The sequence below is a fragment of the Lissotriton helveticus genome, chromosome 3_2 (genome assembly GCF_964261635.1).
Source record: "Lissotriton helveticus chromosome 3_2, aLisHel1.1, whole genome shotgun sequence".
Classification (NCBI taxonomy): Eukaryota; Metazoa; Chordata; class Amphibia; order Caudata; family Salamandridae; genus Lissotriton; species Lissotriton helveticus.
This window is the reverse complement of record NC_136062.1, coordinates 465,400,124-465,426,498: the sequence shown is the minus strand read 5'-3', so window position 1 is coordinate 465,426,498 and position 26,375 is coordinate 465,400,124. Positions and strand designations below refer to the sequence as shown.

At 45.1% G+C, this 26,375-nt stretch overlaps 1 protein-coding gene across 2 annotated transcripts in view; it reads left to right on the top strand.

Annotated features, from left to right (window-relative positions):
- The window catches only part of LOC144826366 (astacin-like metalloendopeptidase), a 163,044-nt gene that overhangs the window by 117,436 nt on the left and 19,233 nt on the right, over positions 1-26,375 (top strand). For both annotated transcript variants that reach the window (XM_078684695.1, XM_078684693.1), the window contains exons 8-10: positions 6,964-7,045; positions 9,444-9,571; positions 19,140-19,255. In XM_078684695.1, the coding sequence (XP_078540821.1) occupies positions 6,964-7,045; positions 9,444-9,571; positions 19,140-19,255 (326 nt within the window). The remainder of the gene's footprint in view (positions 1-6,963; positions 7,046-9,443; positions 9,572-19,139; positions 19,256-26,375) is intronic.

Sequence of the window (26,375 nt, the reverse complement as noted above, 5' to 3'; positions counted from 1 at the left end):
GGGTAATGCTTGTGCAACATATTGAATTCTCAGCTTGTCAACGTATGAAGGGGATCCTGGAAGCAGAGATGGGAAGGTGTACAGTATATAGCAGTTCATATGTTTCAAATGTTTCTTACCATCCAACACAAAACAGCTAACTCTTCCAGTTCAGTTGCTTCAAAAGTCGCACATATCTATGCTATGACAGCTTCAGATATCATTGGCTAAATATGAATACAAAGGCTTTTATTGAAAATAATAAGAACACATCAAAACCCTTAAGTAACCTTCTGCAACAAAATATTACAATAGAGGAAATACAGAAAAAGAAAATAGGGATGGAAATCCACTTCTGCGGCTTGAAGTGGATTCTCACAGTGAAAGTTTAGGTCAATAGTTATGATCTGTGTAGTATGTGCAGTTGTGGATGTATGACGGAATCATGCATTCCATTGCTACGCATGCCTTTACCACGCCATTACCATGTGCCTTTACCCAATATACCTTTACCACACAAGTCATTACCATGCATACGCCTTTACTACACATACCTTTACAACGGAAATGTAAGTACATCACAGATAAGTGAAAGCCCTGAGTGTTTTATTTATTTTTATTTCTTAACTGTAACCTTTGAGAGTGGGTGTGTTAATGACTCTATCGGTCTGGGAGTGGGTGTGTGAGTGGTTTTGTAGGTGTGTGAGTGGCTGTATGGCTCAGTGAGTGGGTGTGTGATTGGCTGTGTGGGTAGGTGAGTGGCTGTATGGGTCTGTGAGTGAGTATAAGAGTAGCTGTATGGGTCAGTGACTGATGTTGTGTCGCTTAATGGGTCTGTAAGTGGGTGTGTGATTGGCTGTATGGGTCTGTGAATCCGTGTGAGTGGCTGTATGGATTTGTAAGTGGGCATGAGAGTGGCTGTAGGTATCTGTACGTTGGTAGGTGAGTGGCTGCATTGATGTATGAGTGGATGTTTGAATAGTTTTCTGGGTGTGTGAATGGCTGTATGAGTGGCTGTATGGGTCTGTTAGTGTGTGTGCGAGTGGTTATTTGGGTGTGTAACTGGATGTGTGAGTGACTGTATGGGGTTGTGAGTGGATATGTTAGTGGTTTTGTGGGTGTTGGCTTTATGGGTATGTGAATGGGTATTTGAGTGCCTGTGTGGGTCTGTTAGTGTATGTGAGAGTGGTTGAATGGGTATGTGAGTGTGTGTCCGAGTGTATGTGTGTGTCAGTAGCTGCGTGAGTGACTGGGCCAGAACAAAATCTCACCTGCTCCTTTATCCAACAAGAAGCTAAGTTTTGCACAAAATATCTAGCCAGCTGGTGTTCTTTCTACTGCTTAATTCACTGGATAATTGCCCAGTGTGTATTCTACACTAAGGGCCTGATTCACAAAGGTAAACTGAGATGAAAGTCTAGCTTTACAGCTATCTGTATTCACATAGGGTATTTACAGGAAGTACAGTTAGACTGTTGTCCCAGTTAAACTTAAATTGTGGTCTTAAGTTTAAGTGAGACCAAACATTTGGTCTCACTTAAGCTTAAGACCAAAACTTAAAAAGCGGTTTCACTTACCTGCGATATAGTAACAGTTTCATTGTAAAGGCATGCGTGGTAAAGGCATATGCATGGTAAAGACTTGTGTGGTAAAGGCAATGTGCAGTGAAGGCATTGTGTGGTAATGACTGTGTGGCTATGGTAAAACGTGGTTATGACTGTGTGGTAAAGGTTGTTTCCTGCAGTAGTACTTGATAAAATCCTGTGCGGGCCATCTCTTCGGATTGTGCCATTGAAAATGAGGCAAGCGCCATATGATCCATGTATAAAAAATGTGAACAGCTGGGCACTTTTTTTCTCCCACTTTGGGAGTTCCCAGCACTGGGACCCTTTTAGGGGGGTATCCGAGCCTGTCTGGACAGAGCTATGGGCAGGCACTACCAGATGCGCCCAAAGTGGATTTTCTGAACATTTGGTGGTCAGAGGTCTCACTGAAATGTCCCAGACTGCTAATCACTCTTGGACTAATACCCGCCAAAAGAAATATCACCTGTCAATAAGGGGCTCCTGATCCACTGCAACTAAACAAATGGAAACAAGACATGGATTGGTGCATGGTGGCCAAGAGGACAATATAAATAGACCAAAATATGGATCTGTTGGCAATCACACAGGGCAGAATGAGACATATACACAAAGAGTGTAGACTATGGGTGGTGGTTGGGGATGAGCAGTCTACCTTGGAGACTACAACCAGGGAGACCAGGGAAACACCAGTAAGCGGCATGATATTTGCAGTTGTCTGTACTTAAAGGTGTATGAAAATGCAAATGTAGCTCTTGCGTTAACAATAATATCAATAAAAAAATAACAATGGCGTGGTTGCTCCAGAAAAGTTTCTGGAGGGAAGGAAGATGATGCTTGAGAGAAATGTGTTGTCGAGGTCCAGGATATTTCCTTCACTATGGATTAATTGTGTGACTAGTTCTGAGATATTGGTGGTGGCCAGCAGCATTAAAAGAGCATTATTCAGGGTCGACATAAACAGATTGTCTTTACGGTTGAAGTTATGAAATAAGATTTTTTAAATCCACGTGCAGGCAGCCATGACAAGTTTGAATATTTCTGCAGTGAGTTTTGGGTGCTGACTAGGTGGTCAGTAGATTAGGTGATGTGTGATAATCTGCTTGGCTATTAGAAGAAGAAAGTGTCAGGAGAGGACTTCAAAGAACTTGAACAATAGTTGTGACTGTGGTGGGGGGAACCATGGCATTCAGTGGGCAATTGTTACACCTCCTCATTTGTGACACCTCGTAATGGTCAAAGTTTGTGTTTATGAAATTTCCTGCAAGACCATTCTCTGGCTAACTTCGCCTGAATATAAAGGACCTGTAAATGTGCTGTTGGGGGATCTTGTGTCTTTGAAAATGGGCTTCAGGGTACTGTAGAATATGAGCAGTAGATATGCTTAAAGCTTCCAAAAAAGATAACATACCAGCTGACCATAAAATCATGTTTAAGGTAGTGTGGCTGCAAAAGATATTGTGGACAAAAATATCTACTGTAAGAATATATATATTTTCACCCTGTTACTATTGAAGCTTAAAATATTGTTCATTATAAAATAGTTTGTTTTATTATGATGTTTAATTGTATTGGATTACGTTTTTATTTCATTATTTATGTTACTGTGAAATGTATATATACCATCTATATTAAATATTAGATTATAGTAATGCATCATTTTTCAGATTGTTGGGATCATAAGGAGTTTGGGTGAGGAGTGTTTTTAAAAAAAATTACATAACAATGAATGTTTATTGATTAACTTGTTAATTATTTATGTTTTCAATTGGTATTTATGTGTTTACATGTTTAATACATGTTTTGTAATAATTTGTATTGTGCATTAAGCAGCACACATAGAAGTTACAAAAAGCAATTTAAAGATTGTTTATGGTTCAAGGGTGTCTGCATTGGTGCTAGGCAACTAAATTTAGCGCCAGTACAGGGGGAAATGCAGGGCTGCACCATAGTGTTGTAAATATGGTGCAGCCATGCGTTTCAGAAGTGGAGGAGTGCGGTGTTAAACCAAGAAGGCTAACGCCACGCACTGTAAATATGCCCTAAAGTCTTTTTGAGTCATGGGGTCTAGTGACTACATCTGTTACTGGTATTGCACATGAGCATCGGCTCCATTGTTAGATTGTTTTTTCTCCACCATCGGGTTCAGATGTGTTATCGTGAGCTCCAGTTCGACACCGTGCTGTGTTCTCGCCGGGCTCTTGGATCCGTCCCATTGTCAGTTCTACAAAACAATACTGCTTTCACATGTTTTTAACCGTCATGCTTCGTTTCAACTCCAGTCAAATCAACAATGGGGTGTCCCAGTGTCCCTCAAAACCTGGGTATTTATGAAGAAGAAACAATGGCTCCGACAGAACCATTGTTTGTTCTCCGTTTCAACTCCATGCCTGGTGCATACATCTTGACTCCCACTATCTTGTGCGAGAATATATTTGTAATGGAAAGGACTGCATTCTAATTGCTTCTTACTTGCCGCACATCAAGTACCCGAGGCCTGGCCTTCACTCAGTTTGCCATCTCTGCTTGTCTCCTGACCACAGAGAAGACTCCAGTTTGGTGTGTTTTACGTTCCGTAATAAAAAAGACTCTACAGTATGGACATACTCGTCGTCACGCCTCGGTCACCATTGTACACAGGCGAGAAGTGGAAGACATCTTTGGACAGCATCAGGAATCTGATATGGAAGAACCAGGTGCTCCGGTAATCAAAGTTGAACCAGCCTTCTCACTGGTGTAAGGTAGAAGCCAATAGCTACTCACCCCTGGGGTGACTTCACCCCCTATATGACCACTTTCTGTGGAGAGTGGGCATAAGCCTTACTCAGAGCTCCTAGTTTTACCAAAATCAAGATGGTGAAACCTTTCTTTGAATGCCTACTTTGGGTGGCTCATCTTAGGAGTATGCCTGGCCTGATTGTGGGGCCCACCTACTGGCTAGCTGATTTTCCTGCCTGCTATGGTGCCAAATGGGCACCAGGGTGGGGATGGCAATTTCCAGGTCTGGGGGAAGCCAGGGTCTCATATCAAAGGTCTTTGAGGCTGTGAAGATTCTGGTCTGTGTATGCTAATTCACTAGCCATCCTGCTGGGGAGGTGTGATCACCTTCTTCGGGAGCAGGCATTGGTCCTGACCTTTGAGAGCAGACTTTTACCTGCAGGGGGTCAGAAACTCATCTGTGGTGGCAGGCTGGAAGAGTCCAGTCAGCCAGCACACTAAACGACTGGTAGGTGACCCTCTGGGTGCATGTCATAATAAATAGCGCAGTGGCATCAGTGTGGATTTATTAAGACGAGGTGTTTGATATCAAACAGCAATATTTTCAGTGAAGCTATTATGTAGCTGGGTGATTCGAAATAACCAGCGCTCAGTACATATGCTTATAATGGCTTCCTGGTCACTTGCAATGTCGTGGCAATGAAACCAGACATCACAGGGGCATTTCTGCTCATGCAGATATGTCCTCACATATAATATAATTCACCTTGCCGTAGGGATTTAAGGCCTGCTCTAGGGGTGACTAACATATAGTAAATGCAATGGGCATGGCTCAGTGAACATGCCATGTCGTGGTTTCAAAATGATGTGCATCATTTCACGCAGCCTGCAGTGGCAGTCTGCGTGCAATTTGTGTGGGTCCCTTAGGCTAGCATAACGCATGCTTCAGCCCCTAGGGACCCTCTTTAGTAGCCATGCCCTAGGGACCATGAGAACCATTTACTAGGGACTAACAGGAGTACTAAAGTCCTTGCAAATTGAGTTACAATTAGACATTTACTGTTATAAAGGAAAGATCACTGGCACGTGTGCCTGGTTAGCCGGGATCCAGTGCACTTTCCGTTGAAAAACATCAGTACTAAGGCAAAAGGTGGGGGTGACCATGTCAAACGGGGGGACTTTCAGACAAGGAGGACTTGACATGTTCCACTGAAACAGAAATTGAAACCTAGTTCTTGTCCCGAAGATGTGGTAGGGTTAAGCCTGTAATCAACCACTGTTATAGTTAGCCTGACCGTGTGAAGTGCCAGTGAGAGTAGAATCAAACAACGTATGTGTCCAGCATCATCTTTGGAGCACGTGTCCTCCACAGAACAAAAGATTCAGGAAGTGCTCCATTGATGGATGTGTTATGACCCTGCTTGCAATGCATGGAGCTGTACTGCAGGGTCAGTGAGGAATTCTATTCAGCAGAGTGTCATATCCATGAGGAGTGTGGGTTAACATTTTGGTTTATGAGTGGCGGAATTTAACCAATGTGTAATAAATATACTCATGTCACTAAAAATAAATGTTGCCAAAGTACATATTATTTAGAGCAATTGTACTATTAAACACACATTTACACATCCAGCGCTTAAGTGTAAAGGTCAGATTTGTGTTTATTACTACAGTACAGTTTAAATGACATGAGGAAACACTTCCCACTGCCTCACAGATAAAAAAATAAGAATTACTTTACACAGGAAAGCAACTCTACTAATAGACAGGATCTCCTCTGTTTAGTGTGATTTTACACAACTTTGAACACATTTAAACCCTTGCATTCAGGTTTTGGTTAAATACGTTTGTTAAAAAATATACTCATGAAAAATAAATCTATTGCATAAGCCATATATAGAGATGAGAAGAGTATAATAAGCTATAGATTACCATATTTGAAGGTAGGGTGGATATCATGACTCACTCAAGGCTTCACTTCTCATGAGTCTTAGCCCCTCCCACACTCAACAGTGATAACAAATAGCATATTCCACCATGCACATCTGCATATATGATAGAAATCAGCTCCATTTGAAAACCTAATATTTCGTTGTCCGAAGTTGAAGTATGTGCAGTCAATAGCTCTATAGTTTATGTACACTTTTGTGTTTCATGTTCATAAAATGTGAAGTGATCATTGAAGTTGGGGGCACAGTCTTTAACTCTGGTATTTACCAATTGATCTTGCATTTCGTTGACGTCATCGCGGCGACGGCCCTGATCGGCGGCCATTGACCCCATGTTAGCGCTGTTCTATGAATAGCTCATCATTTGTTTAAAGTACACCAGTAATTGTGGTGCTATTAGGATTTTTGTGTTAAAATGGTAAGAAGAGGCCAGGCAGAGCACCAAGTAAAGCCCAGCTACTGGCCTGTGGTGGCTTTAAGGCCATCTGATGTCAGTCTGCAAACACGAGAGTTGAACTCTCACAAAACACGAGCAATGATGGATGAAATAAGACAAGCAAATCCCTGCTTCAAGACTCATAGGGTTAAATAATATGCATTTTTGCTCTTACCTTCTTTCACCCTCTGACAGGCAGGGAGCCTTTAGTTAGAAGGGAGCTTTCTTTTCATTGAGCAGTGATAAAATAAAAGTTTTACTTTACCGATGGCTAATTTGTTTGTTTCACCCAATGCAGATAACTGGAGCAATTTTGCGCTAGATGACGGCAATACCTTGGACCTTCCATATGACTATGCGTCAGTGATGCACTACGACAGGTAAGGCGCAGCTCAGGGGGCTGGGTTGTGGGGGGCTTGAGAAGAGATATCAGGATATGAAAACTTGTGTTTATTAGAGGAGCTCAAAATCTAACTCTGGACCCAGCTCCTTGCATACTAAAATCCACAATCAACCCTGCCCAATATAATTATGACTAAAGAACCTCCCACCCAATATTTCAAACCACACTCGCAGGGGCTGGCTTTTCCCTCCCCTTTGTTCACCACTTCCAGGGAGACCCTTTGGCATCAGGCCCTACACCCAAACTTCCACAGCTGGCCTCATTCTCAGTTTCAGTTCATCCACCCCACCTCCCCGATGGGGAACAAGCAGGATGCCTCCTACCCATCCTCTTCTTTTTCCCTGACCTGTTTCCCACCATCTATGTTTGTCTGAAGTGATGCTTGAGGAGTGCGAACATGTAGAGATATCACAGCCTCTCAAGCCAGTACCATTCCCATGACCTGGTTCGAAAGATGTGTGGGGACTATCCCCCTACTTGCCCAGAAGGACCTTTGACAAACCACCCTTACCACCATTCCATACAAATCTTCTTTACCAGACGAATGGTTGTTTGGGTCAGTGTATTTGCTGGTCATTGTAGGGCGAGTGCGAGCGTAGGCATTGCAAGTGGCCCTCACCTGGCTACACTGGCTATGCAGAAACAGGTGGAAAGACTCCTGGTGCAGAGACATCTTAAGGATTTTGGGGGCCCTGGGACAAAAGTAGTTTGGGGGCCCCTGTTCGGAACCACATTGAATTTATGATCCAATTTCAGCTCTTTCATGTCTTCTTTGGCTAGGCCCCTGACAGCACACACAAACAATTGCCGAATTCTAAATGTGGTTTACATCTAATATTCAGGGTAAGTGATGTGTGCTCCAATATTGTAATAAAAGCAACCCACTAATATCACTGCAACTAATCTCTGTGACACCCTCCCATTTCTCATATGTGAGGCCCTATTTTGATCTAAAACAAACTTTTAATGGATGTTGCATGAAACATAAATGCAAAATGACTGTAATGGACTCTCACACATTGCCAACTTTGAAACAAAATTAAAGAAAAACAGTATTTAAAACAATCGGTTTAAGAAATATTCAAGGTCATCTGGTCAAGTCTCTGCTGAACAGAGTTGGCTCTATCAGCCCCCCCCCCCAAGGCTGGGGCCCTGGGCCAGAGCCTATGAGGGGCCCCCCTGAAAAGCTGGGGCCCTGGGCCAGAGATCACTTTGCCCATACATTATAAAGCCTCTGACCTGGTGTCCACCTACTATGGCTCAGGTCCACCCAGCAGGCCACTCAGAGGAGGGTGCCACCTCATCTACCCCTGGACCAGTCGTGCTCCCGCTGCGACAAAGGGGCCTATAAAGTCCCTTTGTCAATAATTGTTAGTTCTGATATTCCAGATCATGTGAACAGAGCTATCAAACTCTTAGTAACCAAAGCACGACCCACATATTTTCTAAATCTTCTCACCTCAAACGGTTCTCTTCTGAGGCGAAGAACATGCGCTTAGCATTGAAAATGTAGGTTGTATTATATGTCCCTGGCCCCTCCGTTCTGCACTCGCATCTTCAATGGGACATTAGCATCACTGCTATGTGTAGGGGATATTGTTGACCGGCACATTTTGAAGAAATAGGCAAAGGCATTTTCATTTAATTTGCTACCGTGAATTTGTAGAGTGCTGTGTTTTACCCATGAGGCTATCGAGGCGCTGACATGTCAATATTATCAGCCGCTTTGGTCAGACGCCCACCCCCTCTGCCTGTGCACACCTGTATCTTCTGCAGTAGCATTGATTGTATCTGTTGTCTAGTCCAGGGTTTGCTGTCATGGTATGGTTTCTGAGCTGTGTCCTAGCCATGCTTGTGAATGAACTAAATAAATAACAACATTTAATTGGTTCCATGCATTTGCCAGTCACATATCATAACCCTGTCTACTTAAGCCACAGCTCCGCTAGAGAAAGCCTGTTTCCTTTACTATGTTTAAACTGCAAGGTATTTGACTGTCTAGCCCCAGGTCTAGCCTCCTTGTACTTAAGCTACACCTCAACTTGATGAAGCTTGTTTTCTCCACTATGTTTAAACCGTGCGGTGATTCAAAGCCTAGCATATGTTTTTTGCAGTTTTATATAGTGCAAACTCGACCCGAAGGTATTGGTGAGCTTTTCATGAGCTCCAGTTACATTACACACACAAGGGGAAAGATTAATTGATTTGCCCAGAATCACAAAAATGTTGAGCAGACACTGAGACTTGACCCCATGTCCAAAGTCAGCAGTTCTGACCCTAATGCCACAACCTTTCTCATCTAGCATTTCCCTTGACCTCTTTCCAGATGAAACAGATGTAAGTTTGTGATGCAAGCTTTTGATTGATTCCTACAGATATTCATTTTCAAACACATCTGGGCAACCAAGCATGCTTCCAAAACCGGACCCCACAGTAGCAATTGGACAGCGTAATGGACTCAGTAACCTGGACGTGGCTAAAGTCAACAAGCTGTACAACTGCAGTAAGTGCTCACCTCTCATAATTAAACACAGCAAGCACATGTAGGAGCAAGCCTTTGTTGTTGTGCTAATTTATCATAGCATGGGGCTGCGTTACGACCAGTCCTCTGCACTACTCCTGATCTATGAATTGGGCTCAAGACAAAATGGTGGCATCCACTGAGACAAACATGGCCTCTCTCATCAATAATAATTACGCTTGTATCAGCTGAGTGCAGCAAATTGAAAGCAACATTAGTGGCTGAAGGGATCCTGCAGGTGACCTTGGTTCCTTGGTATGGCTGTCTACTACAGTCAAAGCCATACGTTTGCACATGCGCAGTGAAAGCTGTACAACAACGGTAGCTTTCAGTTGATGAGGGGTCACCGGCTGTTGTGGTGAAAAAGTAAACATTGGTAGTTTCAGGCAGCCCTTCCAAGTCCAGGAGAGTTCACAAGGGTTTTTTCCATTGTGGTATGAGTTGCAAGGAGGGAGGATGCCCCTGTTGGTGCCACCTTTCTCTTGTGGTACAAAAGGGGGTGGTGATGGACGGAGCATCTGAACGAATCAAACGCTCACACCCAGTCAACAGATCTGGGTTTAATCCATCACCGTTCTTTAGCCCACTCTACCACCCCAGTTCAGACATGGCCATATGCAAATCAGTATGACCCTGTGCCTCATGGGGACAGTCCAGCCCGAAGTGCCAAGCCTTGCCTTCCCTGGACCCGAAACAAGCTTCCTAGGACCGGTTTTTGGCATTTCAGCCGTCTTCAGCCAGGCTTGTTTGAATCCAGTGGCAAAGTGAACAAGGGACACACGTCTGAGCATACCCTCCCAACGAAGGATTAAACCCAGATCTTTTGACTGGGTGTGAGTGTTTGATTGGTTCAGATGCTCCGTCCATCACCACCCCCTTTTGTACCACCTTTCTCTTGTGACACATAAAGAGCTTTCAATTTGTGTGTGCACACATTTTTTAAAATCAGCTGCAAGGTGTGACTGTGTCTTTGTGAATGTAAAGTTACTTCATAATGACAATGGGACATCTACTCAACAGTGGCATGGGGGTGCGTTAGCAACATGGGCAAGCATAACCATAGATGGTGAGGTGCAAATGTAGAGGGCAATAAGATAGGTGGTACCAGCTGGCATTGATAGGAGAAGAGGTCAGGAAGCTTTCTCTGAGTGGCTGCTTGCTACTTACAATTCTGGCCACGCCAAGCATGCTCCCTACCAGGTACCTATACCCTTCATGGTGCACTGTGATTCGCTCACGAAGAAGTCATGTATGAAGTGTTTTGAATAGCCAGCTGTTTTCAGTTACTGAAGTATTTCCAAGTAGACTCACCAAATTCATCAAATAAGCATGGCCTTCATCTTCTCACCTGCCATGATGAACTGTTTCTCAATTAAATGTAACTTTTGACATGTCCATCAATAGAGGTACAACGTTGAACCACTATGGATCACACAGAAAGAGTGTTGAGGTGTAAAAGTGTGAACAAATGCTAGATCATGTGTGTGAAGACCTTGGGAAGGAAATACCAGAAACGACGTGGGCCCAACTGGTCCAAAGGGCATGGAAGAGTACAGGGAATGTTAGGTTTCAATTGATACACTTCTGTATATTGCATAGGGCCTACTTAACCCCGGCCAAGATTAATCTATACTTTCGGACGGATACTGCCCAGTGCACGCACTGTAATTTAGGGGGGGGGCAAACTTACCTCATATGCTGTGGACTTGCGGGAAACTAGGAACGTATTGGAAGTTGTCGAACTGCTTTGTGGCATTACAGAGCGCCACATACATACTGACATGGGTACCTGTATATTACATTGGTTTCCGCATACCTCTAAGACAAAAATCACAAGTAAGTTTCTGGACCTAGGCCTACTACTAGCTAAGAGAGAGATCACAGGTATAATGGAAGTCACGACGAGGCCCTGCAACAGGCTATTCGTGCTAATAATGAGAAGGCGATGGAAGCAACAAGAGAGTGGGAGGCTCTAGTAATAGCGCTGCAAACGCCTGACACTGACTCGGAGTGGGCCTTGTTGGGGATGATCCAGAGGGTTCCCCCTGATCGTGCATAGAGCGGAGAAGGCAGCAAGGGCCTAGCACTGAGATGGGTACTGGGGTAAGGCTGGATATACGGAGTGCAGCAGGTATTGCCCCGCACATTATTCTGACACGAGAATTGAAGGAATTGATATCTATATTAGACTAAGTACTTAGAAGTTTGGACACACCGGAGGCAGAGGGAGGGTGGAGTGAGTTAAATTGTGATAGCTTGTTGAGAATTTTATTGCTAACATTGCTACAGAGATGGCGTATTAGGATGGGCAATGTGTGCCTGTTGTAATAGAGATGTGTATATCCACTATGGTGTAGGGATTTATATGGTATTAGATGTTACAAGAAGGAATGTCTAATGACTGAAAATCGTAGGGACACTGGAGCCAATAATGTGATGTATGGTACAAAGTTTACTTATTGCTGTCCGCTATGTGTAGAGTTAAAACAATAAAAACAGATTAAAAAAATATCATGTCTGTGAAGTACTCCTGTACATATATTTGTGGTTTAGTGACTTAGCGTCAGGGGCTTTACAGAAATCATTTATTACTTGCAGTAGTATCTCAAACATGAGGTGCTGTACAACAATGTTATGGTGTGTAGTGCTTGGTGGGGACGGGTTTACAGAAACCTGGACATGATGAAACGTATTTGTAGAAGTCAACTCAATAACATCATCATAAATATTACATATTTACATTATACATATATACCGTTTGAGGCATAGGCAGACAAAGAGTATACTTTGAGAAAGCCATTTGTCCACCTATGATCACTTAAAATGACGAAGTACATGATTTAAGAGAGCACATTAAATTTGTAATTCGCTAAAATGTGAATTTATAAATCAATTTACTCACATGCAACATTACACCCATATTGTGTTATATTAAATGATATTAATTATGCTCCCAGAGGCATTGTGAGGATATGGGCTGTATTTGATAGTGTGGGCGTGCGACCTCGCCGTGTACTACACTTACCAACCTCTTTAGGTCAATTAGCTTTAATCTGTAAAACCTTCAGCTCAACCCTCAGTAGCTTTGGCTGGCACTCAAGTAATCCGATACCAATTTTTTAAAAACAGATTGTATTTTTATAACAATTTAGACACTAGAATGAAAAAAATCAACTGTAGGTTTCCATGGAGATACACATTTTACAAGTAATATTAAATCAAAGCAATTTCACTAAACCGTGAAAAAGCCTTGGCAAAGTCAACGAATCGGACACTTAGAAAAACATCAAGGAAAACTTAGGTAAGTGTCAATGTGGCTGGTTACAAGTACTTAGGGTGACCACCTCCGGCAGGGAGCTAGTCAAGAGGACCAGCAAGGTCCTTAAATAACAGTTACCTCCACAGGAGAAGCAGTCCAAAAGCAGTTCCAAGCTCTTTATCCGTGTTGCAGTGGGTGCCTATGGAGTGTTCCTGGGGCAAGAGATGAAGGATACTGAAGATCCCATAAGGATGCTGTGGATGGAATGCGGTTGACAGGGGTTTTCCTGCAGGGATTCCTTGATCCATGAAGATGGTAAGGGGGTCCTGGTTGCTTAGTTGATGTCCCACAAAGTCCTCTCTAGTCTGGCTAAAGTCGATTTACCACTGGACTACCAGTTGCTAATTGCTGTAGTCAATGGCCAATATGTTCTGGATCGATACCTCACCATATCAGGGTCCCACCAGGGTCCCACCACCCTCCAATAGCACTCTAGGATTCAGCAAATTCACGTATACCTCTGTGTATTAGGTCTCGGTCCTCGGTGCAGCACAGCCGCAGTGGTGCAGCTTAAAGACTTGGGGCTACCAATTTGCCCCAGCTGGCTTCTCCAGCTGTTGTGACCCTGTGCTGCAAACAGGAGGCCAATCAGTTGGCCGTTGGAGTTCTCCTGGCTTGACTGGGCTCTTGGAATTGACTTCCCCTTGATCAGAACACCGGAGACACGTCCCTCGCTTCGCTGGCCTCCAGGTGCAGCAGGTGCAGTCTTCAACAGTGCAGCACAGCAGTCCTTCTTCAGCCCTTCTTCCAAGTTGGTTGTGATCTGGGTGCCAAGGGTGCCCTATTTATCTTCAGAAAATGCCCTCAGAGTAGGATGCAGTTGGTAGCCAATTGGTTACCAGATTCCCTCCATCCTCCTTACTACCGCCTGGGAAGTATGGCATCTGGATATTGCATGGTGCACAATTCTGCCCACTCTCAACATGGTGAGACCCCTCTCCAAACACTCAGAGCTCTCTAGCCCACCCCCAAAGGTGAGGCTTCCAAGGGGCTACACTCCCATGGAACAAACAGTTTCTCCTCTGCTTTCCCCAGTGCCAGCGTATCTTGCTAAACAACAGAGTAGCCCCTCTCCCCAGTGTTACTCATTTGCCCTTCAAATGCGGCTTCTTCTTTGAAGCTCACCTTCTGGGCTAACTCCCGTAAAGGGTTCCTGCAGAGGGGAGGTAACATCTCTCTCCCATGCAGGCCCGGTTTTGTCGTTTCCTTAGATCACAATCACATCTGCCCAGGAGGGCAGAAAGCAGGCTGGAGGAGAAGCCCTGTGTACATCAGTGTACATCAGTAACCGGGCCCTGGGCAACTAAAGTGACAACTTCTAAACAAGCACTGGAAACTTGTTTCTCTGAATCCAGACATGGTATCTAAAGGAATTAGAGGACTGCACACCAGTGGCATTCAATTCGATGTAACCATTACATCCAATTTAATGCACTGATTTTTTTAAAGTAAATAGTGCCAACCTTAGTAGACCTTATACAGATGTTAGCAGGGCTGGGGTGCTAGCCTGTTACTCTATACTATAATATAAAAATGTTCTCTTAACACACACGCGGAGAGGGGGAGGTCAGGCCACCGTACGTGCTCCTGAGACTGACATCAACCACAAATAAGTACAGTAGCTATAGGCAAAAGAGCATTGACTGTTTCTCTATTTTGGAATACAAGTGAACTTTCGATTTGGAAGTTACAGTGACAGAATTACTGTCCTAATTGCAGGGTAAGGGAAGACTATTCTTATGGAAGAGGAAGTCTCACACACATATTTGAGTCTTGGCTAATCATCAGCAACTTCCCCCACCCTGGTAGGACAGTGCCACCAGGGCGGACTCGTCCTCCTGATGGACTCAAACAAACTAGGAGCGAGTTCTTAGATAAAAAGCTACTGGACAGAGACAAATCCAGATCAATGTATTAAAAATGCCTTGCGGTACCCCGGTGTGTCACCTTTATTAAAAGGGAACCACAGGTATGTCTGAAAACACAGGTGAATGGTTTGTTGAGGACAATGGCTCAAACCGTCTCTTTTAGGCCAACATGTTTCTGCCCTACTGTTTAGCCCAAATGGTCGGAGGCATTCTTCAGGGCCAGGGATCCCTACATAACATACAGCTGCAAAGTTGCCCAATTTTTTAATGCTAAAAGACAACGCAAACCCATGTGAGTTCTACCTGAGATGAGATGTTGATCTGTTGACCTAGATTATAGGGAATACTGGCTTCCTGGTCAAGGAGGGGAACTAAGTCGTTTATATTCTCATATACTCCAAACGGTACATCGTGTCCTTCCACCTAGGTGAGTCTGTTTAGCCAAGTCAAACACCGCTCTGGAATCATGGAAGGTAGGTCGGTCACACTCAGCGTACCAATGGACGAGTCAAACCTGATGCTACTGAGAGTCCCAGGACTCCATATCTTTCTGACTCCTTCTCTCTACAGCTGCGGGTCCGTACTGAAGAGGAACTTGGCTGCAGCTGGTGTATTTGGTGAGGGAATGGTTACCTAGTCCTATTTATAGATGTGAACCACCCCTGTTTAAGTAGCAAGGAGGGTTTCTAGGTCCTGAAGAAATGCCTACAATCATTTTGACATCAATGGCATGAAACATGTCGACCGTTATCCTCACTTAAAAACATGACGAGTCTACTAGGATCTCCACATTCATGTACTACTGTTTTTAATCATGACATGGAACCAACCAATTAAAGTTAATTTATTGGAGTCCCATAGTTATTTTTAATCCACACATTTCCCACACCCTACTCATCTTGTAGATACACCACACATCCCACACACACCCTCTTCATTGATGGCCAAGACCACGGAAAAAAAGATCTCCGGCAAAGAGCCCCCCTGTGGGGCCCGTTGGGCATTGCAGCACTGGCCCACCGATGAAGCATGACACCTTTAATGGTGTGTGAGGGACCCTGCTCCTTATAGAAGCTACTCCCCCCCTTCTTATTTCCCACTGCTAGGAACAGCACACCTCATGGTTTATATGTTTGATTTGTTCAACATTTTGTCCATCATCTGTTCTTTTCGCATTTGCAGCCCTGAGTGAGAAGTGTATGCCCAGACATGGGACCTGTGCTTGCTATACCACCGAAATCAAGATAGCATGGCTGATGTAGGAGTAATACCCCAAAAACTGTCCCAGGCTGCTTGTTTCCAGTACAGGGAGACCCTTGTCTTGCAGTTCGGGCTAGACTATTCCCACAGAGAGCAGGTTCTATAATGATTTGCATATGGCTTGGCCCAAACAGGAATGGCGTTGTAAGCAAAAAAACAATGGATCTAACCAAGATCTGCTGTGACGGGGTGAATGTTTGATTTGTTCAGCATTCCGTCCATCATCTGTTTTTTTTGCATTTGTCACCTTGAGTGGGAAGGGCATGTCCAGAAGTGGATCCCATTCATGCTATACCACCAGATTCAAGTTAGTCTGGCTGATGAAGTCTGATACCCTGAAACTGGTCCCAGGACAAATGCTCAAGCTAGTGAGAGCATATGCTGAGTAAAGCCATCAAGCAAGAGTAACAGCAGAGCAACAAAACTTACAAAACCCTAAGTGACTGCCTATTTCCACTCCACCCCACACCTCCAACCCAGAAGCGTCTGTCTTCCAAAGTTCCCCTGATGGACAATAATATAGAGTAGCATGGTAGGACAGTGCCACCCCTCCTGCATTGTGTATTAAGCAGGATGTTGTACTTCTGGCTAATAATATATACAAGTCAAAATTTATTGTGAGGTCTAACAATGACAAACATGTCCATGAGCATATGGAATATAACAGTATTGAAGATAGGAAGGATGTCTTCAGCTTGTGTCTTTGACTGAGCCTTCTCAGGGCACATAGACTGGGGGTGCCTGTGTCCAATAGTGCCAGAACATTTTCTCCTGCAGGACTTCCTCAGCAGTCACCTTCCACAACAGAGGGGCCCGATGTTCCACTGACCATGTCCCATCTCTGTCTGGGTTGCTGATGCCTTCGACTGCCTACTCCCGGGTTCCGCCTTGGGCTCTGGGAAGGCAGAGGTATCGGACTACTAAAGAGGGGGCATGTGCGACATGCGAGTTCTTTCCACTCTATGGCCCAGTTCCAGGACACCTATGGTGTGGCAAAAAAGGAGTGGGATTTGTAAATAACTTTCAGCTTCGCTGGGAACATGTATATATAAGAGGTGCATTGCTTGAAGCTATTGTTTAACAGAGTCAAATGTTTCCATTGTTTCTGAAGCAAACGAGTATAGTCGCGGTCGGTAAAGATGAGAATACAGGGGGAATGGTAGAGAATCGTTTATGCTTCCTTGAGGATTGTGTCTGTGTCCTGGTAGTTGAGGACCTTCATCACGAACAGTCTGGGAGGGGACCCAGATTGGGGCCGCTGCATTTGGGAGCAATGGGCACGTTCCAGCACAAAATAGGTAAAGGGTTGTTTCACAGGGAGCAAGGACGTAATCCATGCCTCCAGGACTTTTTCGGGTGAGGATGCCTCAACACCTGCAGGAAAACCAAGGAGGCTCAGGTTATTTCGGCACACCTGGTTTTCTGCATCTTCTGCTTGCTCCTCCAACAGCTTAACAGAAGTAGAGAGGTTTCAGGCTGTGATCTTCAATTCATGTATTCCGTATCCTCAAGTTCTGAAATACAGTCCTCATCCCCAGAAACATTTCCACAACAGTACACAATTCTTGGTGGAGGAGGGCAACATCAATCCAGACCTCACCGATCTTAGTTTCAGCGTTGCACTGGAGGCTTCTTTGGCTTGCAGGATAGAGATAGTGCTAGCCATCTCCAGAGGACCGAGTATCCCCAGCAGACGTAGGGATCCCCTGTGAGGAAGTGTTGTACCTTTCAATCAGTGTTCAGACCAGTGAAGAGGGCGGGAGTCCCTGCCTATGATGGTTGTCAATTACAAGAGTTGGGCCCAAACTCTCACGTGAATGAGGGCAACCTACTTGCACCACAAGTTCTAGGCTGGTGTGAGCATAACAAGCAGTTAGCCCTGTGGGTCTGGAGGTAGGCAAGGGCACGTGCAGAGCCCCAGGCCACTAAGAAGAAGCAAGAGTGGGAGGTGAGAAAGGGCGGTGGGTTCCCAAATACCCCAGTGTACAATGCGAGCAGGGCTAGGCCATGGCCAGCTAGGCGTGCCCCACTCACTATTGGGTGGAATCCCAAGAGGCCCCAGGGCAGTCAAACCAGGCCACACCGGTCCCGGGCAGGAGCTCCGTCCTGAGCGCGGGGAGTCCAAATCATGCTCAGAGTCTCCTCAGCAGGTGGCAACCCAGCCAGCAGGCAGATTGAGAGTGACGCGGCCAGCCAAGCACTCCACCAGCTTCCCGAACAGGTTTAGCTCTGGAGCAGCTGGGGGCACCCAGTCAGCAACTGTAGGCCGCCACCACCTTGGCTGTGAACATGGAGCGCTGGCCCGCCCAAAGCAGGCACTTCTACAGGCAAGGGGCAGCTCCCTTAGAGGTGCACCGATGGCCAGAAGACCTTTGGGAACGATCACATCAAGCAAAGTTAGCAGTACGATGAATCAGGATGCAGGGATCTGTACCATCTTGGGTGGTCAGATCACGCAGACGGAAGAAGATCTATTTTACATCTCAAAGGTACAGTACATCATCACACATTAAGATATTTTTCTCAAACATACATTGCACAGCAAGCAATCCTTTTTGGTATTTTCACTATAGTGGACTTTTTCTATTGTTTTAGTGAGGACTTCCCTATTTGTTTTTCTTGTCTGTATCTTCATTGTGTTTTTGACCAATTTCATTTTTTACATTGTTCTTTTTTCCTATTGGGTTTCCATTAATGTTCATTTCCTATTGTTTATTCCCTTATAGATATTCTAATTCTGTTCTCCATATGTCAAATATCCATTGTTTTTCTTTTGTTTTCAAATAAAATAAAAAAAACTGTGCAACAGCCAATAGGTCTGGCCTTAATGTGCTAACACAGGTAAATACAACCATGCACAAATGCTGTTTCGTATGTTAATATAATAAAGCCAAACCTATTGACTTTGCCAAAGCTTGTTTCAAACCAGTTGTCAAAGTCCAAGTTTGGAAAGCTCTAGCTAAAGTACCTTTGGTTTGATACAACGCTCAATGTGTTTTCTGGCCGTAATCCTGTTGAGGTGGAAGTGCCTTGCCGGTATGCCCGCTTTAACGTTTCTCATAATATGTCTGTCAGCTGTTGATTGGTTGCTGTCTTTCATTAGATCTCAGCAGCTCCCTTCTGTCTGAACCACGGGGATCCTTTTCAACACCCAACTTTCCAGGCTCATACCAAAATGGAGCGAACTGCCGGTGGCTGATCCGTCTTACATCAAACAAGGTGACTTCAGAAGTTTGCATTCTTTCCAGAACAAGTACAAAATATGTTTACTAGGATGATTGTCCATAAACATTTGAAAACTATAAAACAGTTGCATAATAAAAGTTTTTATTCCTACATGTGTAACTCTGTAGGAGGGACTAAAACTTACCTTTTGGTCCCTTCTTTAGATTTGGCAGAGTAGAAGGCCCATTATAAACTGGGGCTCCTGTACCTTCAAACTAACATTCAGAGGTGAAGCAGCCACTGACTAAATGTCGTTGGGGCTTACATCAGCCCCATCTTTTGCAAATTATTTGTGGTCGTAACAGGACTGGCAGCCTTGATGCAGTATGGCGTCTGTCCAGTTTAGGTTCTGAAGATGTGTATATTCCTTACCTGCACATTTCATATAATTATTTACGTTAAGTGATGTGCATTGTGCCTTCTTGCCATGTGTCAATCAATTTCCAATTACTGTTAGTTGTTTGGAGAGGGACCCTTTCAAGTGTGGGCTTAGGAAGCTGGCTCTGAATATGATACTGCCACTAGGTGGTAATACTGTGCACAGAGTCCAGGGGTTCCCCAAAAGTGTACAGGGCTCAATGTAAAAACCCTAATTGCTTAATTTACGGTAGTTTGGTTGAGCAGCCTAAGGCCTAACACAGAGGAGTGTGTGACATTTATTACACAGCAGTGATCAATAAAGGACATATAACTCAAGAAGGAGATCCAGACCCATTTTTAGAAACATTTTACTTTATTGTATTTTATTTTAAGACCAAGACCTTCTTGCTAAGGTAAGTACATTTCAATTAAAGATACTTTTAAGTTCAATAGTCGACAGTGCAATATTCAAACAGTTCGACATTACCCTGTGGAGGAAATTAATTGAGTGATGTATCAAGCGAGTATATAACTTACAGTTCTCTTCCAGGGGATATTCATCAATAGTCATAAGCACTGAATAGTCCCGCCCACGTGCGGGACCCCGGAGCAATAGCCAATAATATGCATATATCTACATATATATATATAAATACATATAAATAAGCATAAAATAACCATATATATATAGATAATATGCATATACATATACATATGCAGCCCAAAATAACCATACTAGGCTCAACAAACTGCCATAATAGCCTGTAAAATCTTTACATTTGATAAATAAAGACATATAAAACACATTATATGATAATGTAAAGAAGAAAACACTGCCTAGGTTTTCTTTGAAACACAAAACCTTTATTTTCAAAGGTAAAAACAGGCAGGATCATAGAGGCAGCTTTAGCCTAGATAGGCTGCATTGTAACAACAGAAAAATCTGGAACCGTGCCTTTAAGACCTCTATGAGCCTCCAGGCTCCCATCATGCACCACAGGTGACAGTTAGGTCAGTTCTTTTATCCGGCTCCTTCTGTGAGGATCCTGGAGCATTGAGCTCGCCAGTTGGTGATATATTTTCACTTTTTTCTGGTTTTTCTCTAATTTTTTCGTCTTTACTCGACGTCTTTAGTCATTATCTGACTAATCCAACAATTTTTTACTGTTTTTGGGCTATTTTTCCAGTCATAATGCCGGCCTTATTTGCTAAGTGTCCGGCCTGTGGTAAAAAAATGGCTAAGTCAGACCCTCATTCGGTCTGTGTTTCTTGCCTACCTTCTTCTCACAAGCCAGAACTTTGCTACCACTGCAGCAAACTTTCAAGTAGGACTTTGAGAGAGAGAGAGAAGAGCAGGCTTCAGTCCCTGTCTCCTTCATCTTCAAGAGACAGGTCTTCTTCCAAGGTTCCTGTGTGCTCAAAATCGGCATCGAAATCACCGTCGCGGCATACGTCGAAGCATCCCTCGCCGTCGAAGAAGACTTCGCCGTCGAAGCAAGGTGAGAAGCGACATGAGCGTAGGCGGTCCCGGTCTGGCTCGCCTACGACTGCAAGGGGACGGGACTCGACGTCGTCTCATCGACGTCGACGGTCGCCGTCGAGAGGCTCGAGACATCAGTCAAGGTCGCCGTCGAGAGGTGCCATGATGTCGACGTCGAACCGGGCAGAGGTTTCGCCGTCGAAGAGCCCCAGTCATGCGACGTCGAGGCACACGACGCCGAGAAAATCATCGCCGTCGAAACGCCTGACGTCGACGCCGAAGAGGCATTCGTCGTCGAAGAGGTCGCCGCCGAGGAGGTCGCCGCCGAGGAGGTTGCCGCCGAGGAGGTCGCCGCCGAAGAAGTCGACGCCGAGGAAGTCGCCGTTGAAAAAATCGACGTCGAAGAGGATGTCGTCGACGTCTCCTGCTGCAAAAAGGCCTAGAACGGTGTCCAAAGACCGTTCTGAGGTGTCTGGGTCTGCTGGGAGGTCCTCTTCCTCACCTGAGTTGCGGATTGTGCAAGTTTCTCCAGAGCCTTCAAGAGCGCCTTCGCCTGCAGGGGCTAACATCTCTCCACGATGGCTGGGTGAGATCAGAGACTGGAAGATAAGAAAAATTAACCTTCCAAGGTCTCGTTCCAGGTCTCCGGTGTCTGCAAGATCAAGGTCACCTCTGGTACGGGTGGTACACTCTGCGATACGACGTGAGCGTACTCCACCGAGAAAGTCTCCATCGGAGAGGAGGCGTGCTTCACCATCTCCTAGGTCTTCTCGTCGTCACTCTTCCAGAAGACGCGATACTAGGTCTTCTACAAGGTCTACGGATTCAAAGAGGAACTACTCTCCAACGCTGTCATCAACTCCTCCGAGTAGGATTTCACCAATTGATGACGTGATTACCTTTAATGAGGTTCTCTGTCGTGGTGCAGCGAAACTTCATATCGATATGCCTGTCTCTACTGCTAAGACCACGGTCATCTTTGAGACCTTACATCAGAAGCTGACATCAAGGCCTTTGCTTCCTCTGGTCCCGGGTCTGTTGGAACCTGCGGAGCACAAATTCTTAAACCCAACATCCTTAGGTGCAGTTCCTTCGCGGATCGCAAAGAAATATAAGGCACCGGACAATGATCCTTTATTTCTGAGGTCTGAGCCACAACCTGATTCAGTCATCGTCTCAGCGGCTCGTAAGAATCAGACAGGAGCGGCATCATCCTCTGTGCCCCCTGATAAGGACAGTAAAGCTATGGACTCAGTAGGAAAGAAAATGTGTGCTACTTCTGCTTCCTATATGAAGGTTGCCAGCGCCTCCGCTTTACTGGGTCGCTATGACCGTTCTCTTTGGGATTCCTTGTCTCGTTTTACAGAAAAACTTCCAAAAGAAGACAAGCAGGATTTTCTGGAAATCCTTCAGGAAGGAGGGCTAGTGGCTAATCAGGTGATTAGCGCAGCTGCAGATGCTTCTGACTTGGCTACACATGGCTATGCCCATGGACTCTGTGCCAGACGATCAGCTTGGCTCAGGCTTACGGGTCTTAAACCTGAAGCTCAACACCGAATTTTGAATTTGCCGTTCAATGGAAAATCGCTCTTTGGGTCTCATGCTGACGATGAGATGTCAAGAATGAAGACGGAGCTCGATACTGTGAAAGCTGTTGGTCTTGAAAAGAGAAAGGACAACTTTAGGAAAAAATACCGTCCTTATGATCTGAGACAGAACCAGCAGAGGGTTCAAACCCCTCAATGGTTGTCACAGCAGAATCAGGGAAGATCTCAGTTCTCCCAGCGTCGTCCTGGTAGAGGAAGAGGGGGCATTTCCAGACAGTCTGCACCTGGAAACAAGCAGCAGCAACAAAAACAGTGAGTGCTTGCTTCCCCTGAGCCCGTTACCCACTTCGGTGGGGGGAAGTGTTCGTTTTTGCCTGGACGAGTGGAAAAACATCACAAACGACAAATGGGTGCTGAATATTGTGCAAAATGGATATGCAATCAGATTCAAGTCTCCTCCACCTTCCATTCCTCCTCAAAAGTCTGTGTTCCATCGACTTCTTCTTTTGAAGCAGGAGGTGTCTACATTAATTGTAAAGAATGCAATCGAGGAAGTCCCAAGGGCACAGCGTCGACAAGGCATTTACTCCCGATACTTTCTAGTTCCAAAGAAAGGTCCAAACAAGGAGTTCAGGCCCATACTAGATCTCAGGTGCCTCAATCAGTTCATTCGGCGAGAAAAGTTCAGAATGCTGGCGTTACATCAAATAATTCCACTTCTGCATCAAAGGGACTGGATGTGCTCCATAGATCTTCAAGATGCGTATTTTCACATCCCCATCGCCCCGAAGCATCGGAAGTTTCTACGGTTTTGCATACAAACCAGTCATTACCAGTACGCAGTCTTGCCGTTCGGGCTAAAGTCAGCTCCTCGCACCTTCTCATAGTGCATGGCAGTCGTAGCGGCTTTCCTAAGGAAAAGACACATTTTCGTCTATCCCTATCTAGACGATTGGCTGCTAAAGAGTGCGTCCCCGAGTCTGCTTCAACGCCATCTCACGTTCTGCATACATCAGCTGCGGAGGTTGGGCCTGCACGTGAACTTCAACAAGTCTATCCTCAACCCCACACAGAGGATACACTATCTGGGCGCACTTCTAGACTCAAAAGACGCAAAAGCGTATCTTTCGGAGGAGAGACTATCCTCTATTCTCCTCAAGTGTCAAACCTTACTAAAGAATCCTCGACCAACGGCCAGACAGATCTCGTCTCTGCTAGGGTCCATGGCGTCTTGCATTTTCCTCGTTCCGAACGCCAGGCTGCACATGAGACCTCTACAGCAGTCGCTGGAGGATCAGTGGTCCCAGTTTTCAAACGGTTGGGAAGACATGCTGTCACTTCCTCTGTCAGTACGGATTTCCATTCAATGGTGGATGCAGCGGAGTCATCTGATAGTGGGAGTGCCTTTTCAAGAGGACATGCCCAGACGATCGCTGGTGACAGATGCGTCCCTGCAGGGATGGGGCGCCCATCTAGGGTCCCTTCAAGTTCAAGGAGTGTGGTCAGAGAAAGAAAGACTGTATCACATAAACATGTTGGAACTCAGAGCGGTACATCTGGCTCTCAAGGCTTTCTTTCCAGCACTCACGTCATCCTCTCTGCTTGTTCAGACGGACAATACAACAACGATGTACTATCTGAACAAGCAGGGCGGAACGAGATCCAGACCTCTGTCGCTGGAAGCGCAAGCAATCTGGAAGTGGCTTCTGGCTCGGGGTATGACAATTTCAGCTGTCCATCTGCCCGGTGTCCTCAACGTCCAAGCAGACGATTTAAGCAGGCACTTCGCAGAAGCACACGACTGGGTCTTAAAAGACGAAGTGATAAGAGATGTCTTCCAGGCCTGGGGGACACAAGAAATCGATCTCTTCGCGGACGCCGACAACGCAAAATGCCGCGTCTTCGCGTCCAGATACCCACAACGAGGGTCCAAGGGGAATGCTCTATGGATGGACTGGTCAGAGAAATTACTCTACGCATTTCCACCGATTCCACTCATTCCTTTGGTGATCAAGAAACTGTACAAGTCAATGACAGACATGATTCTAGTGGCTCCGGATTGGCCTCGCCAATGGTGGTACCCGGATCTCCTACATCTATCCAAAGTGCCCCACAGGAGGCTTCCCTGCTGTCCGGATCTGCTGACGAGGGAGAACGGCAGAGTGTTCCATCCCAACCTGCTGTCCCTGAAGCTAGCAGTATGGTTCCTGAGTTCGTCCAGTACGGACATCTAGGCCTTTCACAGGATTGTATGCACATTTTAAGAGAGGCAAGGAGAGCTTCTACAAGAAAGACGTATGCTTTCAAGTGGAAGCGGTTTTTCATGTGGTGTACTGCTGAAGGACATGACCCGATTCGAGGTCAGGAACAGGTACTGTTACCATACTTACTTTCTTTGGCCAAAGCAGGTTTGCAGTATTCCTCTATTAAGGTCCATCTGGCAGCAATAACAGCATATTGAAAGTCCCCTGGTCAGGTGTCTTTCTTTCAAATGCCAGTTGTGAAGGATTTTCTCGAAGGTCTCAGAAAAGTGTATCCTCCCGTGAGGGTTCCCTCACCTCCTTGGGAGCTTAATGTGGTTTTGTCTAAATTGATGGGTCCTCCGTTCGAACCTATTCACAAGGCTTCCCTTCAACATCTGTCGTGGAAGGTATCCTTTCTTGTTGCGATCACTTCTGCGCGCAGGGTGAGCGAGATTCAGGCCTTTTGTGCTACAGAACCCTATCTCGTTTTCCATGCGAATAGAGTGGTGCTTCGGACACATCCCAGATTCCTTCCTAAGGTAATCTCAGATTTTCACATTAACCAATCAGTAACACTACCTACGTTTTTTGCTAATCCGAGCTCTTCAGCTGAAAAAGCTCTACACTCTTTAGATTTGAAAAGAGTTTTGAAGGTTTACCTTGATAAAACTAAAAGTGTTCGAAAGACTGATCATTTGTTTGTAAACTACGGTCCTCTGAATACGGGCTTGCCTGCATCCAAGAGGTCCATTTCTAGATGGATTGTGTCATGCATTTTGCTTTGTTATCAGTTGGCACGAAAACAGCTCCCGGGTAGACCGAGAGCTCACTCCACTAGAGGAAAAGCTGCTACTATAGCAATGCTTAAAAATGTTCCTGTTCATGAAATTTGTAAGGCAGCTACATGGCGTTCGGTTCACACCTTTTCTCGCCATTACTGCCTTGATTCTGATTCTCAGGCGGATGCACAGGTTGGTCAAGCATCCCTGAGGAATTTGTTGGGGTAATGTCTATATGAGTGTACTGTTTGGAGAGTCTGATATTGGTCCGCAGGGTATGGGATTGGCTTGCTACTCTATTCAGTGCTTATGACTATTGATGAGTATCCCCTGGAAGAGAAGGATTAGTTACTTACCTGTAATACTAGTTCTCTTCCAGGGGTATACTCATCAAAGTCATAAGCACACCCACCCGCCTCCCCGGACTAATATCAGAACTATCTCTTTTACATGTTACCCATGCAGTTATCACACTGTTATACGCCGTCCAAAAGAACTGACCTAACCGTCACCTGTGGTGCATGATGGGAGCCTGGAGGCTCACAGAGGTCTTAAAGGCACGGCGCCAGATTTTTCTGTTGTTACAATGCAGCCTATCTAGGCTAAAGCTGCATCTATGATCCTGCCTGTTTTTACCTTTGAAAATAAAGGTTTTGTGTTTCAAAGAAAACCTAGGCAGTGTTTTCTTCTTTACATTATCATATA